This window comes from Siniperca chuatsi, linkage group LG19 (assembly GCF_020085105.1).
Source record: "Siniperca chuatsi isolate FFG_IHB_CAS linkage group LG19, ASM2008510v1, whole genome shotgun sequence".
NCBI lineage: Eukaryota > Metazoa > Chordata > Actinopteri > Centrarchiformes > Sinipercidae > Siniperca > Siniperca chuatsi.
This window is the reverse complement of record NC_058060.1, coordinates 13,489,419-13,509,938: the sequence shown is the minus strand read 5'-3', so window position 1 is coordinate 13,509,938 and position 20,520 is coordinate 13,489,419. Positions and strand designations below refer to the sequence as shown.

General features: G+C 39.4%; 1 protein-coding gene across 1 annotated transcript in view; it reads left to right on the top strand.

Annotated features, from left to right (window-relative positions):
* The window catches only part of sema5a (sema domain, seven thrombospondin repeats (type 1 and type 1-like), transmembrane domain (TM) and short cytoplasmic domain, (semaphorin) 5A), a 117,088-nt gene extending 110,012 nt beyond the window's left edge, over positions 1-7,076 (top strand). The window contains 2 exon segments of the mRNA XM_044177004.1: positions 958-1,169; positions 5,658-7,076. Coding sequence (XP_044032939.1) covers positions 958-1,169; positions 5,658-5,777 — 332 coding nt within the window. The 3' untranslated portion in view covers positions 5,778-7,076.
* Positions 7,077-20,520: the final 13,444 nt, after the last annotated feature.

Here is a 20,520-nt window from a genome sequence, read left to right as displayed (position 1 = left end):
CTGCTTATGTTGCTGTCTTGTGTATATATACTGTTTGTAGTGCTCCATATGGTATATCGTGAACTTTCATCTATACAACCTGCCATGGTGACCAAAACGCTGTAATTTCCACAGTTACAGTTAGAGTTTGAGTGAATCAAAAAAATCACTTTTAACAGTGTCATCTTACAGCCCAGCTGCAACAATCCAGATATGAGAATGCTCTGGGTTGATAAAAATGCAGATAGACTCATCTAAGTTTTGCGCCCTGAGTTCTGCCTCTTACACAGGTTACAGGCTGCTCTTATGATCATTATTTAGCTTGTTGGAGGCTGTGTGGCATACATCGTATGCAGTCTGAGAGGGAGTTCTGCAGCATGCAGACAATGTTCAGGGCAAAAAACCAAACAAACTATAGTTCTCTCCTGTACATGGTTTTGAACATAGATAAAAGCCAGTAGAGGACAGTGCTCTTGATAAAATAGTTCATATTCGAACTGTAACTGTATGTTTCTATCCTTGAAACATGATGTTCATTAGGGATAGTGCATTAATAATACTGAAACCAATGTTACATATACATATTAATTATGTTAGGCTACCATTATTGTGCAAGAATTATTTTTAAAAGTACAATGACTAATTAAATCATGTATTAACTGCTATTATCAATATGTATAAAAATACAGAAATTAATTATGACACAGCAGGAAGTCACACAGAAGAATTCAAATGTAAATGAGCATTTTTTTAAGGAAAAAGAGGTAGATTTATATTTGACAGCTGAGGAAAAAATCTTACTGTAATTACAGCCAATGTGTTGCATGTTAATGCCACATATAAACAAGGCATACAGTCCACAGGGGTTGTCTTGATTGCAGAACACTCCATCATTACCATATGAATTGCAGCTTCAATTACCACTTCCACTGACAGAGAATTACCCCCATCCTCCTCCCCACCCCCTCCCTCTTCCAGACTTCAACCTCTTCCACATGATCGCCGTGGGGCTCAGCAGCTCCATCCTCGGCTGTCTGGTTACCCTGCTGGTCTACTCGTACTGCCAGCGCTACCAACAGCAGTCACACGACGCCACTGTCATCCACCCCATTTCAGCCGCACCGCTCAACACCAGCATCACCAACCACATCAACAAACTGGACAAATACGACTCGGTGGAAGCCATTAAGGTCTGTGGATAGATTTGCATTGGGTTCACTGCAGGTCATGCTTGACAGATGCCAGGATGTGTAGAGGCAAAGCAGCAGTTTATAACATTTCCTTACTGTTTGACTTAATCAATTGATGTCACACTCCCTCTCCGGTTTGTCTCTTCCTCCAGTGTCAGTTGTGATTAAATACACTTCTTACCGCATGACTCTCACTGTCACACCACCTCCTGTCGTGCACTGACACTCTCTAGTCGTGTAACAGATAGGCAGTTGTGCGTACATCTTCTCTCTGTGTGCTCCTCTGCTGTGTGTCTCAGTGTGTGACTTTGTTCTGTGTCAGTGGTCATACACTGCTTTCTCATAACATACTAATGCAATTACTTATCGGTGCATTGGTAGGTAATCAGCGACGACGCTCTGCATCTGCACATTTCCCTGCTTAGACAGGTTCTTTGTGTCATTATTGCATCCTAAATTGCAGACATTCAGATGAACCAGAGTCAGTGACAGAGATCCAGCTACTCTCATGGTACAAACAGCCTCTTATCCACTGATACATCAAGCCTTTAGTGCCAGACTGAGCTGGTGATTAGTGCTTGTCCACAGCTACTCCATGCTCCAGCTGGGCTTTTTTCAAGGATTCCCAGTGCTTTGTATTTAATGGTGCTTTAACCACTTTCAACCTAAAAGGGAGCTTGAGAAGCATTGAATCTGGTATCATGATTTTATACCAATAAAGGAATTTACCACAAGTCTTACAAATTACAACTAGCACTAGCTGGCCACTTAAAAGTTTTAGCACCTTTTGGTCTTCCTGCTGATAAGCATGGTATAAATCATTAGTTGTAGAGAAGGTAAGCTTGACCATTTGCTAAGCCCCGCCACTCTTACTGTAATTACTGTTTCTACGCCTGTCAAGCTTTCAATTCTCGCAGGGCAGATATGCAGTTTACAATAATAACGGTGGCAGATTTGATATTTGAAATTTGTAGTAATTTTTGAAACAATGGGTCCTTGATTTCAGACAGATGTAGACAAAAGCAGGCTTCTCATTTCTAGCTTATTAAACTAATGTTAGCTTCATGTTAGCTTCAACTCAAGCCACTTGGCATCATAGCATATCGTAGTAAGCTAGATCGATATTGAAGTATCACATCAATAAATTAGGTCTCTACTGGATTACTGTGTTGCAAAATGGCATGCAAGTAATGTAAAAATGATGCTGAGTGGCAGGAAAACTGCTGTTTTACATTAGTGAGTATAATTCTGTGACATTTTATGATTTACACCTACCCTAGGGGCATGTGTAATTATTTAGTTACTTAGAGTTATGTTGTAACTTATCTACGTGGTGTTATCGCTTTTATTTTAGTAATGCATAAGTCACATCTTAGTAAAAAATTACATTATAACTAGGCTAAGTTTGAACTTACACACAGCTGGTGCATCATGCTGCAGTTGATGATCCATGTAGAAGACATGTAGAAAAAAACAGCGTTGTTTTTCTATTGCAGTGTACAGCTAGTTAGTCTGAGTATTTTAAGTATGACAAGACCGCACTAATTTAAGAAAAATTTGAAATGTAAAAAGTCAATACATTTTTAAAAAGACAAAAGCTAAAACAAGGTACAGAATATAACAACGTTGATTCAATAATACAGAATCTGTTCAAGCTTTCTCAAGACACGATAAGATAAGATAAAATAAACTTCCAGTGTCCACCAAGTCCATCAGGCCTATCACTGATTTGGAGAATTAGAACAGCCTGTTCCATTGATAGTAAGTCCATAAACTAACCACTGTGTTTGTCAAACGTAACGTTGACTGGGGTTAGTGGTGTGTGATCTTCCCCAAATATAGACCACAACAGAGCCGCTAATGTTAGCCTAAATTCTGATAGCATCCAGGACGGCTTCCATACAATGGGGAAATACTACACAGTGGAGGCGCTAGTTGTAAACAGGGCTTTTTTTTACATAACCTATTACCCCACAAGCTGATGTAGTTATTAAATGATGTGCTTACTCATGGCCTTCGAAGTAACGTTCGGTAGTAAGCTAATAGCCAAACATACTAACGTTTGCAGCTGATGTTAGAGCAGACAAACACAGTGTTTCCTTACACCTCTTGTGTTTTTGGTTTTGGACGGGCTAGAAAAAAACACCGCCCTCCTAATGTTTTAAATGTTCTTCAGCCCCATACGCACCACCTCAAAATGTAAAAAGAATTGAAAGCTTGACAGACTAGCCGGGCGTAAGGCATTGCTAAGGCTATGTTTGGATGATCGCTGTACAGGGGAAGGGTTGAGCGAACGGTCAGCTGGTGAAGTTTTACACTGACACATATTAAGCTTGGTATTATAGTCAACTTGCTTTTACTATAATGCTGATGAATCAGCAATTTTTTAAGGCAAGCTTTCTTTTTTGTGTTTTGATATGCTCTATTCTGTCAGAGGAAGTCTTCAATATATTATATTTTATAAACTAAGTGAATACCTGGATCTCTGTTTGCAAAACTACTTCACAGTTATGAAAGTGTTTTGTAAAACTGCCACAGAGAGAACAGATCCTTTTGCTCGGAGCAAACGTCTCCAAATGTAATTTCACTGTGGAATAAAGGTGTGAGGAGCGTTCATCTGTCATGCAATTAGAGTCAGGAGCATAGAGCATAATTCAGTTTGTTCTATTGCAGATAGAGGCAGATATGAATATAGACAGTCCTTGTGAAAATACAAAAGGAGCTGCATGACAAATGAACACTGTCTAATTTTCCAAAAGCACATTCTGCCTCTAACCCTCACTCACTGAACCTAAACAGTTTGGATGTTGCAGTGAATTTTCAACCATTAAGTGTGCAAAACCATAATATGCCTCCTTTGAGCGTTTATAGGGCGGAATGATGAACACCTGATGCCATATTTTAGAGTTTTGGGCTCAAATCCTGATGTTGATGACACATTAGTCATTGTTAGTATGCACAATGTATCATAGATACTGGCTTCTTGGCCAACTGGAGTATTTCCAGCAGTCTAGTTTATGATCACAAGCCTAAGTCACCATTAAGCTGTAGTTTTATGTACAGTTGATCATATTTCCAGGCTTCCTGTAAGAAAGAATATGGCCTTAGGGTTTCTTTGAGGATGACTCTTGCCCATTCCTCTCCTCCCTGCAGCCAGATGTGTCGGTACTCTTGCCCTTGGACGACCCTGCCATGCACCAGCCTCTCTCTGCTAACATGGGGGTGTCCATGCGTGGCCTGGAGATTTTCTACTAACCACTGACCTCTGACCTCTACAACATCCCGCCTCTTGACCCCCCCAACAACTCTTTGACCCCAACCACTACTACTTCCTCTTCCCCACCGTGCCCCGCCCTTCCACTTCCTGTGGCACTTCCTGCGTGTGGCAGGTTGGAGTACAGACTAGTTTCTCTTTCTCTGCTCAGATCCCTTCATCCCTCCATCACGACCCCCTCCCTCCCGGCGTGTGAGAAGGCAGTGTATCCCCCCTTATTTTCTTCTTTTAACAAGTGCCTCCATTTGCATGTTTTTTTCATGTTTGTCTTTCTTGTTTTGTCCTCTATTTTTTTAACTTGATTTGATGGGTTGACATTGTAATGCTGTTTTATTATGCTCTTCTGATGCCCCTCTATCACTAATGCCACTTCATAGTTTAAGCAAATTTTGTTTACTGCACCAAAAAGTCAAATGTAATAATTCTTCAGCCAATTAAAGAGGTTCACACATGACCATCTCCTGTGCTGTGCAGAGACACATGACCATCTCCTGTGCTGTGGGAGTGTTGATTTCATTCCCTTTGTGTGCAAATCACATAATGGGAAAGAAGCAAAATTTATGAGTTTTTTGTCCAGCATGCTCGTTCCCTATCAGTGTCAGTCGAAACATCCATCAACTGCAAATGCAGCTTCATCAAGTGTTCAATTACACTGCCCCAAGGGACTCCCAGCACACACTGTCTACAGCAGACTGGATATGAACACATCCATTTGCCAAATTGCTGATGTTGTATTGAGCACCACATCAGAAGCTCATTCCATGTTTACTATGTCACGCAGCAACAGAGAAGATGCCCCCATGGCTCTTCCTGATTGTTTAACAGAAAAGAGACCCTCTTGTGATCGATTTTTATAGCTTAGATTGTCCTAGAGGACCAACAATCCGAGGGCCATAAAAACTGCTGATGCTGGGTATTAGAGATGACAGAGGTGGACATACGGACGTGCATTAAAATTATTTAGCTCTGTGGTGGCTTATCATTTTTCCAGCCTGTTTGCAAATGCTTTGACCTTGATCTGTAAAATGTATGTTTCATTCACCAAACGGCCTCCCATTGATTTGTGTTGTTCCTTTTCTTTTTTCTTTTTGGGCTAGATGGATTTGCTTTTACCATCTGGGCTGAATAATCACTTGATCCATGTGTCGCAAACAAGTCCATACTGACTCCTCTCCCTTTCTCCTCTCCATCTTTTTTGGTTTTTTTATCTACAGGCCTTCAACAAAAACAATCTGATTCTGGAGGAAAGAAATAAGTACTTCAACCCACAGCTTGCCGGGAAGACCTACACCAACGCATACTTCACCGACCTCAACACCTACGATGACTATTAGCCCTAGCAGTTCAGACTCCATACCATAGCAGGACACCAACCCCATCATCCATTTTGACTGTATTCTTTTCTTTGTGCTTTGTATTGAGATTCGTGACACCATGCGTGGGATAGTCCCACTCTGAGTCTCTATGGCAGCTGGTATGTAATGAAAACACAGACACAGATAGTGTTGCCAACAGATGGAAATGCCCACTTTCTCTCAGGTGCCTTGGGGTACACTTGGAAAGCCCAATTTTTGGGGGGCAAATCTTGCCTTGACTCTCACTGAGAAACGGACAACTGGATTTCCCAATGTGGACAAAAAGGGAAAAATAAAAACTCAGACTGTGGGAAATGTGATCCCTTTTAACTTTCCTGTGACACCTCTAAATAAAAAAGACCTGTATTTGTTATGATGGGAAATAACCACAAAACCGCTTTGCATGACTTCATCTGAGGTGTTTTGTCTGCCGTTCTGTTTCGTTTTGCATGGTTGAACGCATTCCAGGGTTTGGGAACTTGTATTTTTGCTGGTCTTAGGATCAGGACTGGTTTTGGAAGTCGTAAAAACAAAGACTGTGGTGATGCCTGATGGCTTTTACAATTTACTGCTGCAGCAATCTACAGATGGATCAAAATCCCCCCCCAGTCCTAGAATCAGGATATAGATATTTGAAGTCTGTGGTCAAGTTTGTCTACTTTTTTGTTTTTGTTTATTTCTGTTACAGGCTCTAGCAGCTAGCAGTGATTGAACTTTCAGTGCAACATTTTTTTTTTGTTTTCTTTTGCTTTTAAAGGTACATCTGTTTTGTACAGGAAGTTAAGTTTGAAGCCTATGTCTGTGGTTTTTTCTAAATACATTTATTCAATGTCTCAAGTGTTTAAAGAATAAAACATTTCTTTTTGAGAAGAAAAAAGTTTATGTGCATTCTGAAAAGTAATCGGAAGTATTCATATCAGCCTGCATCAAGTTCAGTCTTTGTCAGTGTACTTTTTATATTTTTTGTAAAAACAAAAATAATGTTTTTGAATTTTGATAGTGTTCGCTATTCCTTTGGCTTCTGAGTTAAATATGTATTTGTGACAGCAGGATGTTAATGGCATTTACTGTACAGATGGAGCATAGCAAATACTATTCTGAACCCCAACTGGAGTGCTACCCATATACTATAAGATGAAATCCATTCATCCAGTTGAGATATTTCTGTTCAGAGTGTATAACCAAATATTAGGTTATTCAGTGGTTCAGTTGCAACTAACTCTTTTTACATGTTTGCTTGTGTTACTGTGCATAAATTAAAAACTGCTTCGTACACAACGGACTTGTCCGAGTGTGAGTTATACAGATTCATTTTTCTATAATCTCATTTGTAAAGCTTTGATGCCTTCGAAAGTTTTATTTTCTCTCTTGCTCTTATGAATGAATGAAATATGGCTTTAACTAGAGTCAAAGCAGTGATATAAAGCACTCAGTAACAAGTGTGAGACAGTTCTGTCCAGTGTGGTTTGCTCTGACAACTTTGGGGACTTTGATATTCTTCGAGCAAAACATTGTAAAACCACAGCACCATGAGCACACACCAGCACTTCATAAATCACTCAAAACCAGAGTAGAAGACTCCCCCCACTCGTTTTTTAAAGGAGTCTTCAGCAGGGCCCTGCAGTGACGAATGGCATCAACGGCAGTGGAAGGATACCTGAAGGATACAGATTGCACGAGGCAGAAGGGTAAAGGTGGAGGGGGGTGCTGAAGTCCAAACTCTAATCTGTATGATGGGCTGTAACACCACACACAGTGCTGTTCTCCATCAACCTTCAACCTGACATCCCATCTGTGTGCAGAGGGTAATGGAGGGGGTGTTATTAATCACCCTGCTGTTTGGTTGGTTGGATGGGGAGAAGGATGCTGATCCAGCCCAATGTACGTACGGCCCAGTGCTGTCTGGCTCCAGAGAATCAATCTCTCTGCCTTGAGTTCATTCTTACAACCCGAGAAAGCCATGCAGCAACTGACGTATGATTGCATATGCACATATACTGCTGGTACTAGAGAACAGCAGGTGTATGTGCAAGTGTGTATTCACATTCAAGTGTGGGTTAAAGATTGGAAAAGTGGTGTGAGCAGCTGCAAATGCCCTAATTCTGTGCATTTTGTACAAAACAGCCATTTGATCCACATTGACCTCACCAAACCTTGATTGATAATTCATCACTGGATGCGCACGTAATGTATGTTTCCTGTGCATACAAACACACACATACCTAAAGCCATCAGAGTAGTGCTGAAGCTTTCTTTGGCACTTTCATCATTCCACGAATTTGCCAGCAACATGAGCTATGCAGCTCATAGTCACTCAGACGCATGTGACATTCCACTTTGACAGCAGGGCAGAGGACAATAAATGACTTTCCCAAAGTGGCATTTAGCAACTGCAATAGGTCACAGCTAAAGGTCGCAAGAGCAGGGCTTGTGCCTGTCAGAGAAACTGACTGTGAGTGCTTGCATGTGTATAAAGAAGTCAAAGTGTCATGAGATATGACTTGCAGGATGAGATGGACTATAATCTGCATCTTGTTTATGTAGGTGTATGTGGAGGGTTTTATTGAAATGGCAACAGCAATGTTGGTCAGAGAACCAGACTGATATAACTGATATGGTCTAGACTGAAATAACCCAACAACTATTAGATGGATTGTCATAAAACTTGGTAAAGACATTCATGATCCCCAGATGATGAATCCTACTGACTTCGATGATCCTCTAGCACCACCATGCGGTTGACATTTGTTGTTTCTAGTGAAATATCTCAACAACTATTGAATGGATTGCCATGAAATTTGGTTCAGGCATTCATGTTCCCCTCAAGATGAACTGTAATAACTTTGGTGACCCTCTGACTTTTCATCTAGCGCCATCATCAGGTCAAAATTTCAATGTGTCCAATTCTTTGGTTTATGACCAAATACCTGCAAAACAAATGACATTCCCATCAGCTGTACTTTGCATTTATAATTAGGAAATGTTAGCATGCCAATACGCTAAGCTAAGATGGTCAACATGGTAAACATTATACTTGCTAAACATCAGCATGTTAGCATTGTCATTGTGAGCATGTTAGCATGTTACGTATCAACTAGAGATACTCAAGAATTCCATCAATGTCTTGATGTGTATAAATACATTTCATTATCCCGATAAGCTCATGATTCTGAGTCCAAACATAATCTCTAGTATATGACAATATTGATAAAAATATCGACCCATAAACATCCTATCTAGACTGTGAAAGCTCTGCTTCCATGCTTATTTTCTGAATATTTGTTTGATTGATACCCTTGTGATGTAATTTGAATATAAAATGCATTTACTATAAATAGCTTACTCCAAATATGAGCCAGGCTTCTCTGTGCATGTAACCATTTTGTTCATGAAGCATTCAGGAGCTCTGTTAATTAGCAGCCTGTATACAGAGGCCTCTGAGTGGCAAACAAGGTGAGTGAGTGAGATTGTTCCTGTCAGGCAGGTAACAGAGCATGAATATCCCATTAAACACCTCTTTTTCCTCTCGAGAGCAGACTCTCTCTCATTCACATGGATCACTGTGCTTTCGACCAGCCTCTCAGCACCTCTCTGAGCAGATCCACCACCCTGTCTGCACTGTAATATCAGCAGGGATAACTATACAAATGCTTCAAAATGATGTCCCCAGACTACAAATGGCCACTCCAGCTGCTGTTGTTATTCAATGCCAGCAGTTAATCCAGCCAAAACTATTAAGTCATTTGTTGTGGAGGGAATCAGAAGTTAGTTAGTCTGGGACAAGACCCCATGCAGTCAGCGCAGTGCGCTCTGAAAAATGCTTTCAGGGAGAAAACCCAGTGATGAATGTACTGTTGCGTTATGTTTGCATGAGCTGGGAGAAGTGATGAAAGTAGATTTTGACCAAACAACCCCAGGGAGGACTGAAGACTATTGAACAATTTATGAGCTGTCATAAAATGTTTAGTTTTTTTCTGTAGGAAAATAACAGTGATTACCGACGGCTGTCATGCAGTGGAATCCTTGAGCAAGGGGGGATTACAGTAAATACACGTTTATTTGTGCTCTCTCACACACACACACACACACACACACACAGAGGCACTTTAAATTAGATATTTTTCACAGCATAACACCGTGGAGGTGTAGCTTACCTTACACTCACACTGTATCTGTTTCCACCTGAGGCCAAGGTGAAGCCCTGCGGATTTACCACTCTATTTGTTGTTACTTTGACGCTGTAAATAGACCGACTCAGACAGAAGATTCTTTAACTACCCCCAGATGCATTAGAGCATCCCCTTAAGTATATTTTTTCTTTGTGCTTGTATGTTTTCAAGCAAACATTCCTTAATGCAGCTTCAGTCCAGATTAATATTACTATGTATTCAAAGCAAACAGATGAGAGAGATTTTTCAAAGCAGCTCTAATCTCCATAGCGCCCTTCCTGCCATGCTTAAAAGAAAAATATTTTTCATTTCATTGACATCTTCTAGGAAAATTGTGTTTCATATTCATAATCCTACACTCATTACATTAGCATCTGTTGTTGTCTCTGTAACTTTCCAAGTTTCCAGATAGCACAGCAGTCCTGCACAAACTCTGCTTTCTCTTCATCACAGACAGAAGGAAGCACAACTTCCAGCAGCACTCACTCAGACAGATATGTGTGGGTAGATGGGAAGCTGGCTCAACGCTGCCAGTTCCGTCATGCCAGACTGAAGGATGAATGTCACCGTAGGCACTAATGCCAGTTGAGGGATGCCACCATAGATTCCACCCCAAGACATCTGGAATCCCAGGTGCCCGTCCCGCCAATCCAGGTCTCAGCTGCAGGAAGCCAAAAGTCCTCATGGATGCCAAGGGCCTCGCAACACCAGCCAAGCCACACTGAAGCTTATCAGCTCCACCACAACCCTTTATGGGCCTATTCACCTCAATCAAAGCTGTTATTTAGGTAACGAGCCAAGATGGCGGATATCGCTGCGCTCCAATTACCCACCATGTCTCCTCCATCTTTCCCTGCCAGCTTCCCCACAAACCCTGATTCTCCTCAGCGTGCCCAGCTGCTCTGGCGCTGCTTCGCTTCCTCAGTATCTGTGCAGAAGGAGACCTTTCAGAACAGAAGGGCTCTGTCAGCGCTAGATTCACTCACATGGGCTATTGGTGACTGATGTGGTGTTTGGTAAGCTACAGCAAGTCTTATCAATAGCAGGAAGGTGTCTCTCAAAGTGCAGTGTCAGTGGCAAATACTGGTGTCCAATGAACCAACTCACAGATTGTTTTAAATTAGTATCCAAAATTATGTGTGGTGCAATCAAGTGTGTTTTTCTTTTGACATATGAAAGACCCAACAAGAAATTAGCTATTTTTAAAATATATCTGTTACATTTGTAACATAGTGACACTGACTTCTGATTGCTAATATTAGTAACCAACATGCCCTGCACTTTCATTCATTTTCGGTCCATCACTTTGGTCCAGACTGAAATATCTCAACAACAATTTGATGAATTGGCTTTAAGATCACTATTCATACACAAGATGGCAGTATATAGGACACAAACAAGAGACCAAGCTTAACTCACTGCTGTGTTGTCAATTTTTGGCACCAAAATAGAAAGGTACGAGCCATACAAGATGAGCGTAGGGAATTTCTTTTATTTGTCCTCCACGGATTCAACCCTTTGTGTTTAATATGCAACCGAATCTGCTCTGGTTCAAGAGGAGTAGCCTAACTCGAAGTGCCATTTCCAAATTACGCACCCAAAATCACATGTTTTTTGGTGTTTCATGGTAAAAGTGACTCTGCTACACTGGCTGACTGTGTCCTGCCAGTTTCATTACCATGGAAAAAATAGTGAAGATCCCAGTATATCCTAATAACATTGGCAATCCCCTGACTTTTACTCTCACACCACCATGAGGTTCACATTTTTGTTCTTACATCAGCCTCAGCTGCACTTTGTATTTAGTGCTAATTATCAAATGTTACCAAGCTAGCAGACTAAACTAAAATGGTAAAACATGGTAAACATTATACCTACTAAACATTAGCATGTTAGCATTGGCATTGTGAGTTTGTTAGCATGCAGACGTTAGCATTTAGCTTATTAACATATCTCTCAAAGTACAGCCTCACAGAGCCACTAGCATGGATTTATTTATTTAATTAATTAATTTTATACTATTTTATGCACTTTTACTGCTTTTAGTGCTCTATAAATCATAAATCAACTTGAAACTTAAAACTTGAATTTGTAATTGCACCTCGCCTTGTTCCACATTTAACTATATGTTTTCTTATTTTTATTTTATTTTACTACATTTTCTTTTACTATGTATGTGTAGATAGCATAGGTCTATATACTTTGTATACATTTATTTTCCTATGTATACTAAGAATCTCTGGCTCAAAACTTTCCTTTGGGATGAATAAAGTTCTATCTTATTTTATCATATAATTTTTTTTATCAGTTACTACAAGTATCTTGGCAAATACAGATCATAACAGCAATTATTGTTGCAGTATAATGTCTCAGTATAGAAGTAATTTCACTAAGCGCATCTTTGATCTAGTGTGCCGACAAAAGTGTTTTTCATCTTGAGAAGAATGCATGAAGGTAGTTAAAGATTGATTTAATCCAAACAAAGCAATCCATTTTGTTGTCTTATTGTCTTCGTTGACAGAAACAACAAAAGAAAATATCTTTAAGTTGACTTGTAGTTCATACAACTCAGATTAAATCTTAACTGCAGGTAATTTAGCTCACAACTGGGTTATTTTATGGTTTTTCACCACTATGAAATGTCAAATAACAGTTTTCATTTTGAACAGTTAAATAGGAGTCACTGGTTAATAGCTGATCATTAAGTATTTATTCATGTTTTGGTTCACCATAAACAAGCAGCTCAGTGTGACCACCACATGACCATCACTTACATACTGAAAAGTAAGAAGCCACTGAAAGTGTAGATTATTTTGATCATCAAGACCATACCCAGAGGGAAGCTGCATGTACACCAAATCTCCCTGATTCAATTGAAAAGTTAATGCACTGGACAGGTACAAATGGTCTTCATTGTTGTTGTGTTCCCAGTTCAACATTATTTTTTGGTTATTGTGGTATAGGTGAAGACCAAAAAGTTTCCCATAGCGGTTGTCAAATGCGGTGAATCTGAAATAGTAGACTCCTCTGACGGGTGCGATGAACTTGCCTGAATGAGAAGATAAGTAAAAAGAGATTAAAGCATTATGACAGAGATGTGAACATAAGCTTTGATTTGTTTGTTACTTGAACTGTACCTAATGTAGGTTTATAAGCATTTCTGATGTTGATAAAGATTTTGTTGAACTTCAGTTTGGTTTCTGTATTGAACGACCCCACCTGAGTGGTCAAGCCTACAGCGAAGCAATCTTCCTGTAAAAAAATATATTTTATGAGTGATTAAATTATTGATTGTAAACATATTTCAGTCAGCCAGCTCACATGGAATGGATTATTATGTGAACGGCAAATATGTACAGAGCTGTTTTTTTGGGTCTAGGTTTAGATCTCGTCACGTGCATTGGGGAGTGACAATGAAAATTTCCTCACTAGAGTAACTTAGACTCAGAGCCTACAGGTGAATGCTGGGGTGGAGGTGGGGCTTTTGACAGAGCTATATGAATAGTAGCAGTGGCAACAGCTGCAGCAGCAAGTGATTAAAACTGATGCAGCAGAACCAGAGATCTTGTCTTTTTTCCCCATGCATTCTTCTTCTTTGTCAAAATCTGGTGCTTCCATTAACCACAATGTAACTCGACCGTCAACAGTTTGGTTGGATTCAGGTGTGTTGCTAGTAGTCTCGAGCCGCTAGCCTCAAGCAGAGATGAGGAGCGGGCTACAGTGGTCTGGTAAGCTCACTTCTTTCCTCCACACACCCACATTTTTTTCATTTTCATACTTGTAGTCTTCAGCCCAACCGATGCTGACTCAAGTGACATGACTTGAGGCGATTTATCAGGCTTTGTGCAGCTCTCTCTGGAGCCACAAAATGCTTTATACAACTTTTTTCATATATGCAGTAGTACTCCCCAAGACCTGTAAACAGTCTTTGACGTGTAAAATCAGTGTAGTTCCCCTTTAAGTACACCACCATTTTCAAAGGGTGAATTGGATATACAGTATGTTGCAATGAGAAGAGTATGTCATGTCACAGTAGAAGCAGTTTCAAGTTGTCTGCCTGAATTAGCTGCTTTAGTGGCTGTATCCCAATATATTGTCATTCTACAGGTGCACTCCAAAAATGACAAATTTAAATAAATAAAAAATGCCAGAATGTACAGTAAAATCAAGGATGTATTATTAGAACTGGATACCGGACCCCAAGACGGCACCTATTCATTGCAATGATAATTGCTCGCCTGGTGCATACTCCAAAAAAGTTTTCTAGCTTCCGGATTTAGATGCGTCCCACTGAATACGCGCAGTAGTGTTTCTCCCGCTGGCCCCGCCCACGAGTTCCCGCTCGACCTATAGACTTTACATTGTGATGACCTCACAGATTTTTAAATCACTTTTCTCAGCTCAAGGGAAGTTTTACAAATATGAAACCTCCATGAATCAAAAATCCATAATAGAAAGAGTCATAATTGACCTTGTTTGCAGTTTGAGGTGTGTGTCAACACTTTTACATCTCTTTTATAATGGTGGTCTATGGGGAAAATGATTTTTGGGCTGCAAGTGAATTTTTAGTTGCAATAGTGGAAAAAAATTGGCTGCAAGGTTAATGGACACCATAGTCCCACAATGCAATGCACAATGAAAACAAAGGAGCTACTCACACTTACGAAAAAGTGATAAAATTGTGGATGGTGGATTGAAGGCTACTCTGATAACTTCGGAATATATAGTCAATCAATATTTGGAAAATTTTTGTGTGCACTGACAACACTGACAACTTATGCTGTAGCATTTACTTTATAGTATTGGTACTGTAGTATGTAACTGGAAACAAAGCAATTGAGAACTAAGTTTATATCTGCCTTATATCTACATGTATATATCATCTGAGGTATTGAGCCTAAGTTTTCTGTATCCTTTGAGTTAAATGGAAAACTTATTGTTTTATAAATTAGGCTCAAAAATGTTCTCTAAAAATATGGCACAGACATTAGTAGTTACCTTAATCTTATGTGACTGACTCAGCTTTACAAAAAAAGTGATATATAACCATTTCACGCCAAATCATTTGTCTATGTTACCTGTGATCTCTTTCTGCAGTTGCTCTATGTCATTGTTTTGAAGCTGCAGTTCAGTCATGGTGCTGTTAAGGTCCGCTCTGAGTCATTGCTTCCATCTTCTGCTTCTCTGCTTCTTTTTCATTGGTTGTCATTCTGAAGTCCACAGCATTTAATCTGGTTTCTTGCGCTGAGTGTGCAGACAGAAAAGCAAGGAAATATATGTTTTATAATTTTATTTGTAATAAATATAAGTGCAGTAAATATTACTAATAGTAGAAGTAGTCGTAAAATTAATGATGATGTTTTCTAATAGAAAAAGAAACATTAAAATGAATCCCACATTCATGTATTTTAAGGTTAGCAGGTTCTAGTAACTGGTGCTACTTCCTCTTTATGTGTGAAGGACTTTGTATAGTTCAGAAAGATTTTCCTCAAATGAGCTTAAATTTTATCACAGATTAAAGTTGAAAAGTATTAGTAACTCTAGTTATATAATATAATTCAGAAATGTCTACTCCCATTGGTGCCACCAATTAAGCAATATGAGTCATAAAAATATCAGATGCTCTTTTATGAATATTTAACCTGAAACTTCAGGTCTTACTCATCATTCAGACACAGGCCACACTGGAATAAAGTTAAGTTTTGAGTTGGGTCCAGTCAAAATGTGGGATCATTTTTGTTATCCTACCTGTTTTTGCTTTCTCCAGGTCCTCTACAATTATCTTCTGGAGTTGCACTTGAGTCTCAGTTGTACTTAACGCTCCTCTTAGGGTGGCCACTTCTCTGCTCTGATTGTCCAGGTCTTTCTTACTGGCTGCCACTCTCTGTCCAACACCTGACAGTTCTGCTGATAGCGCAGGAATTATAAAGAGGGAAAATGCATAAGCTGCCAATATACATTCAACAGATCTATTCAACATACAAATCACAATCTCCAACCTATTGTAAATACTATTATAACAAATCAAAGCATAGCCTCGAGCAAAATTCATTTATAATATTCCTGAAATAGAATATTTGAAACAATATTTTAAAAAATGAACAGCAATGGAAGTCATGAAAATGGATACCTTTAAACCAAACTTCAAACAAACCAAAAGATTGACTTTGTGGAAACTTTTGCATCCAAATGGCTTATATTTCACTGCAGAGCTGACAGTTATGAAGCAGGAAATGTGCTCATATGGCTGTGAATCACTGTGGATATTATTTCTGCGTCCACAAAGTCAGGATCCCATTTATTGTCATCCTCAGAAGAATAAGCAATTCTCCGATGCTGTTATGAATCATCTCTTTCTAATGTTTGTGGCAGAGTGTGTGAGATGTACCAGCTTTCCCTCAACCTTCCTTATGTACTTTTACTTCGGATAGTCATGTTTAATATAACATTTAACACCAGTCAAAGAGATAGTCCTTTGCATATTATTGCATGTTATAATATTTGAACATGCAGGAACATGTCATGTGGTTGTAATGTATTATCACAACTGATTACTTTTCAGCTAAGATTTTACATAAAATAAAGCACATGATAATAAGTTTATAAAATATAATGCATTGTTAAAGATGTGTTTCCAAACTTTTTGGCTTGTGACTTCTTACAAAAAAGCTGTGTCTAGTTGGGGACCCTTGTCACATTTCAAGTTGTCAGCAGTTCTACCAGAGACATTGCTGTATTTAAACACACTGAAATAAAAAATTGAGCTCAGTACCTGTATTTTCCTACTCCAGCTCAGTCATCTTGTTCTTGTTGACCACCAGCTCTGCTCTCTGCTTCTCCACCTTCTTCGACATGTTCCCCAGTTCCCCACTTGTCAGAAGCAAAACTTTACTCCTCTCTTCCTCCACCTAAACCTCGGTGTCTCTCACTCTGGTCCCCAGGCTCCTCAGCACCATGTCTCTCAGCATTTTCAGTTCATTCCAGATAGCAGCAATGGATGGATCGGGCGTTTGAGCCATGCCCGATGACAGGAAGAATAGCAGCACTATCTGAGACTCTGAACCCTTCATTCTGAACACATTTGAGAAATTATTAAATGTTATCTGGGCAGCTCACTTGCCTTATATACAATCAGTATGATGTTGTAAGCCACTGGATGGGAATGTAACAGGTGTCCAGCAGAAAATCTAAATTTCATGCCAACAGAATCAGTAATAAGAAACTGTTGGTAAACTAGTTTAATATGGGAAGAACAGAATCTGTTTTACAAGGAACAGTTTCAATGTCAAGCTTGTCACTTGCAGTTCGAAAACAGTCTCCATAATACATACAAAGGAAAAAAATCATAATACTGTTAAAATGTATTACAGTATGATGTACAAATATACAAAAAACAATTTGGATAGGGGTGGTGAATCAGTATTGTTTTTTTTCTCTTACCCCCTATGGTTGCAGTTAACCTTCCAGGTTGGTGGAACTTCCAGGTTATTTCAGTGTTTTTCCCTCTGCAGTCCCTTTAAACTTGAGTTTTAAAACATGAAGGTGTCTGGGGGCACTGCTGAATGATATTACAAAAACAGCAAATTTACAGCTAGCCTAGCTCTGTCCAAAGGTAACAATATCTGCCTACCTCTAAATGTCACTTATTAACACGTTATATCTCATTTGTTTTCGTACAAAACAAAAAACAAAGTGTAAAAAGGACACAGATTTTGGTGGAGCCAACAGTTTCGGGCCCTGAGCACAAAAATTACATTCACAAGTTAACAGTAAAGCCTGTAAATTCAAGTGTTGTGTCAAGGTCTGGGAATACTGCAGCCCTGCCGGCTCTTGTCTAAACAAAGCTTATTGTGGACTTACAGCGCCTGGCTGTAACTAAATCCTGCTTAGTGCCAAGGGTGAAAAATTGCTGGTTATATACATGTACTTCATGTTCTTTGTTTATCTGAGTCTGCAAATGTGATGTCATTTGATATTTCCAGGAGTCACCTAACCTGAACCAACTCCTCCCATATCACTTATTTTACCACCATTTCAGTTGAGCTTTGAAATACAGTATATTATTCCCATATAGCAGTTCAGTTTTAGCTAAAAAAGCTCTAAAAACCCACTGTTCACTACCTGCTCAGCACCAAATGGCTGACAGACACAGTTAGTGACTAGCTGGTGAACATAGTGGAGCATTTAGCAGCTAAAGAGCCAGATATTTCACTCAGGAGTTGGTGGAGACCAAAAACAGAGCTAAAGAGAGTGAATGTTGGACATTTATAAGGTGGCCAGAAACACGACTCCAAATAAATGATAATGTTGCTCTGTAGCTGCTGGATGTGTAAATAAGCAAATGCTTGCTAATCAGGTCAGGTAAATGTAATGGAGTAAAAAGCACACTATCTCCTTTTGAAATGTAGTGGAGTAGAAGTATAAAGTAGCAGAAAATGGAGCTACTCAAGTATCTCAAAATTGTACTTCATGGCACAAACTTGTCTTTCCTGTTTCAGGGAAGACTTGATTACAACCCTAGAGGTGTAAATGATTACATTCATAAATAATATGCTCCCGCTGTACATGTGGTCTCTGTTCAGATGTATTTCTATCTGTCACTGACCAGTTCAGCTAAGACTTCTTTCAACACAGTTTATTTGCACAGTTTATTTGTAAAAGGACAGTGAAGGCCTTGTTGGTATAAACATGTACCTGTAGTCCTGTTGGAAAGATTGCTTCATTATTAGAAAATCTTTGAATTTTTAAAAGTTCAAATTCAAGTTCCACCAACATCTAATGTTCCAACTCACAAAAAAAAATGCTTTTTAATTTCCCAAAGGTGCTGATATTCATTTTTCATTCCATTACAGCATCCACTATCCTGCTGGTTTTTACTGTGACCGGTCAAGAAGGCTACAGAGCAAATGACTGAAACCATGAAGACTGAATTTTAAAAAAAGACATGACGTGTGTAGTGGTGTTAGGCGAAGACATCTGACTGTGAAGGCTCTATGAACGTTTTTAGACTTACAGATGCAGATTTCCAGACAATGATGGTATGGAGCCCCCTAAAGGTCACAGCAAGAATTTTTTTGAGGACTTGTTTGTTTTGCGTGACCTCGCAATACTTTAGCATTACCTCGCAATACTTTTCTTCTTCCATTCCGTCTGAGCCATATGTCTATTTGTAATGGAAGGTAATGTGGAGATTCTCAAGCTAATGCATTAGGCATTGTTTATGGACACCTCACCTTATATGATGTTCGTTGCAAAGAAGTTATCAGATAGAACATTATCAAACCTCTGGGTAGGAGCTGTTTGTATAAGGAACATCAATTATTGCTCCACATGTAGAACAACCAAAACCTATTTCAGCATAGAAGGTTACTTTAATTTGTTTTGTGCAAAGAACAGAGGACCCTGTGAATGCTTTCCAACTTGCGTTGGTCTGCATTCCTGATGTATCTCTGCAAGTGGTTCAATGCTGTCTGCTCTTTCTGCAACAGAACCACAGACTCTGTTTGCAGCATTTCAGTCACCTTCTAGTTTGCTGCTTTTTTGAATCCTACAAATATAGCACATGAACTTTAAGAGGTGGATTCAACTGCACATCTGTAATTCTGCCGTCTTCTTTTCCTCAGTGAAACCCTCTGGGGTAAAGTACAGCACAGAGTACAGTAACCGTTCACGAATGAAACTGACAGCATCCTGCAGATTACCGTACTGCTTTCTTCTGGAGAGACCTCTTGATCTAAGAATTTGTTTAATTTTACTTTAACTAATTACATAACCATGCATGCCTATTGAGCAGTAGTACTATATCAGCATACTTAATGCCCAGTTCAAAGTAAAGTTCAATGAGCTGATACACTGTTGTGTTGTGCTTGGAGCAGCTGAGTGGAAATAGACAAATGGCTCTGAAGGAATGGAAGAAGAAAATACTGCGAGGTAACGCGAAACATATTGCGAGGGAATGCAAAAGTAGTGCTCAAAAAATTTTAGCTGTGAAGGGGGGACTCCGTATTGCAGAAGGGGACAGGAGAGGTAATATGTGTGTAGGTGGTGGATTGATGATGCATGTATTCAGGTTGATGTAGCTGCTAATTCATGAATCCCAAACTTATAATACTGTTGGTGTGACTGTATCAAAGCAGAATCAAGCAGTATTTGCACAATTAGTTTGTTTATACCTGTTTGGCTCACGACATGGCTGGAGTTTATTGCATTAAATTCATTTATATTGTGTCAGGTAAGTTGTGAATTACAGACATGCAAACTAATTTTCTTTAATGTGGGTGACAGCTTTAAATGTTTACCTTTCATTAAAGTCTCCCATGTGGAAAATCCCTCACATCTGGTAACTAAGAAGGCTTAAACAAACCAAAAATTTTTTTTAAATATTATTTGACCCAGGTCTCAGTCTTGGTTGTGGGAGCATGAAGCAGCATAGCTGATATCTCATTAATGACAGAGTAGAGGTCAGGTTGAAAAACATTGCACTCATCACCTGCTGGATGACAAATGAAGCCCTTCATGAGCCACATGAAGGGAGGAGATGAGAGAGAAAAGAA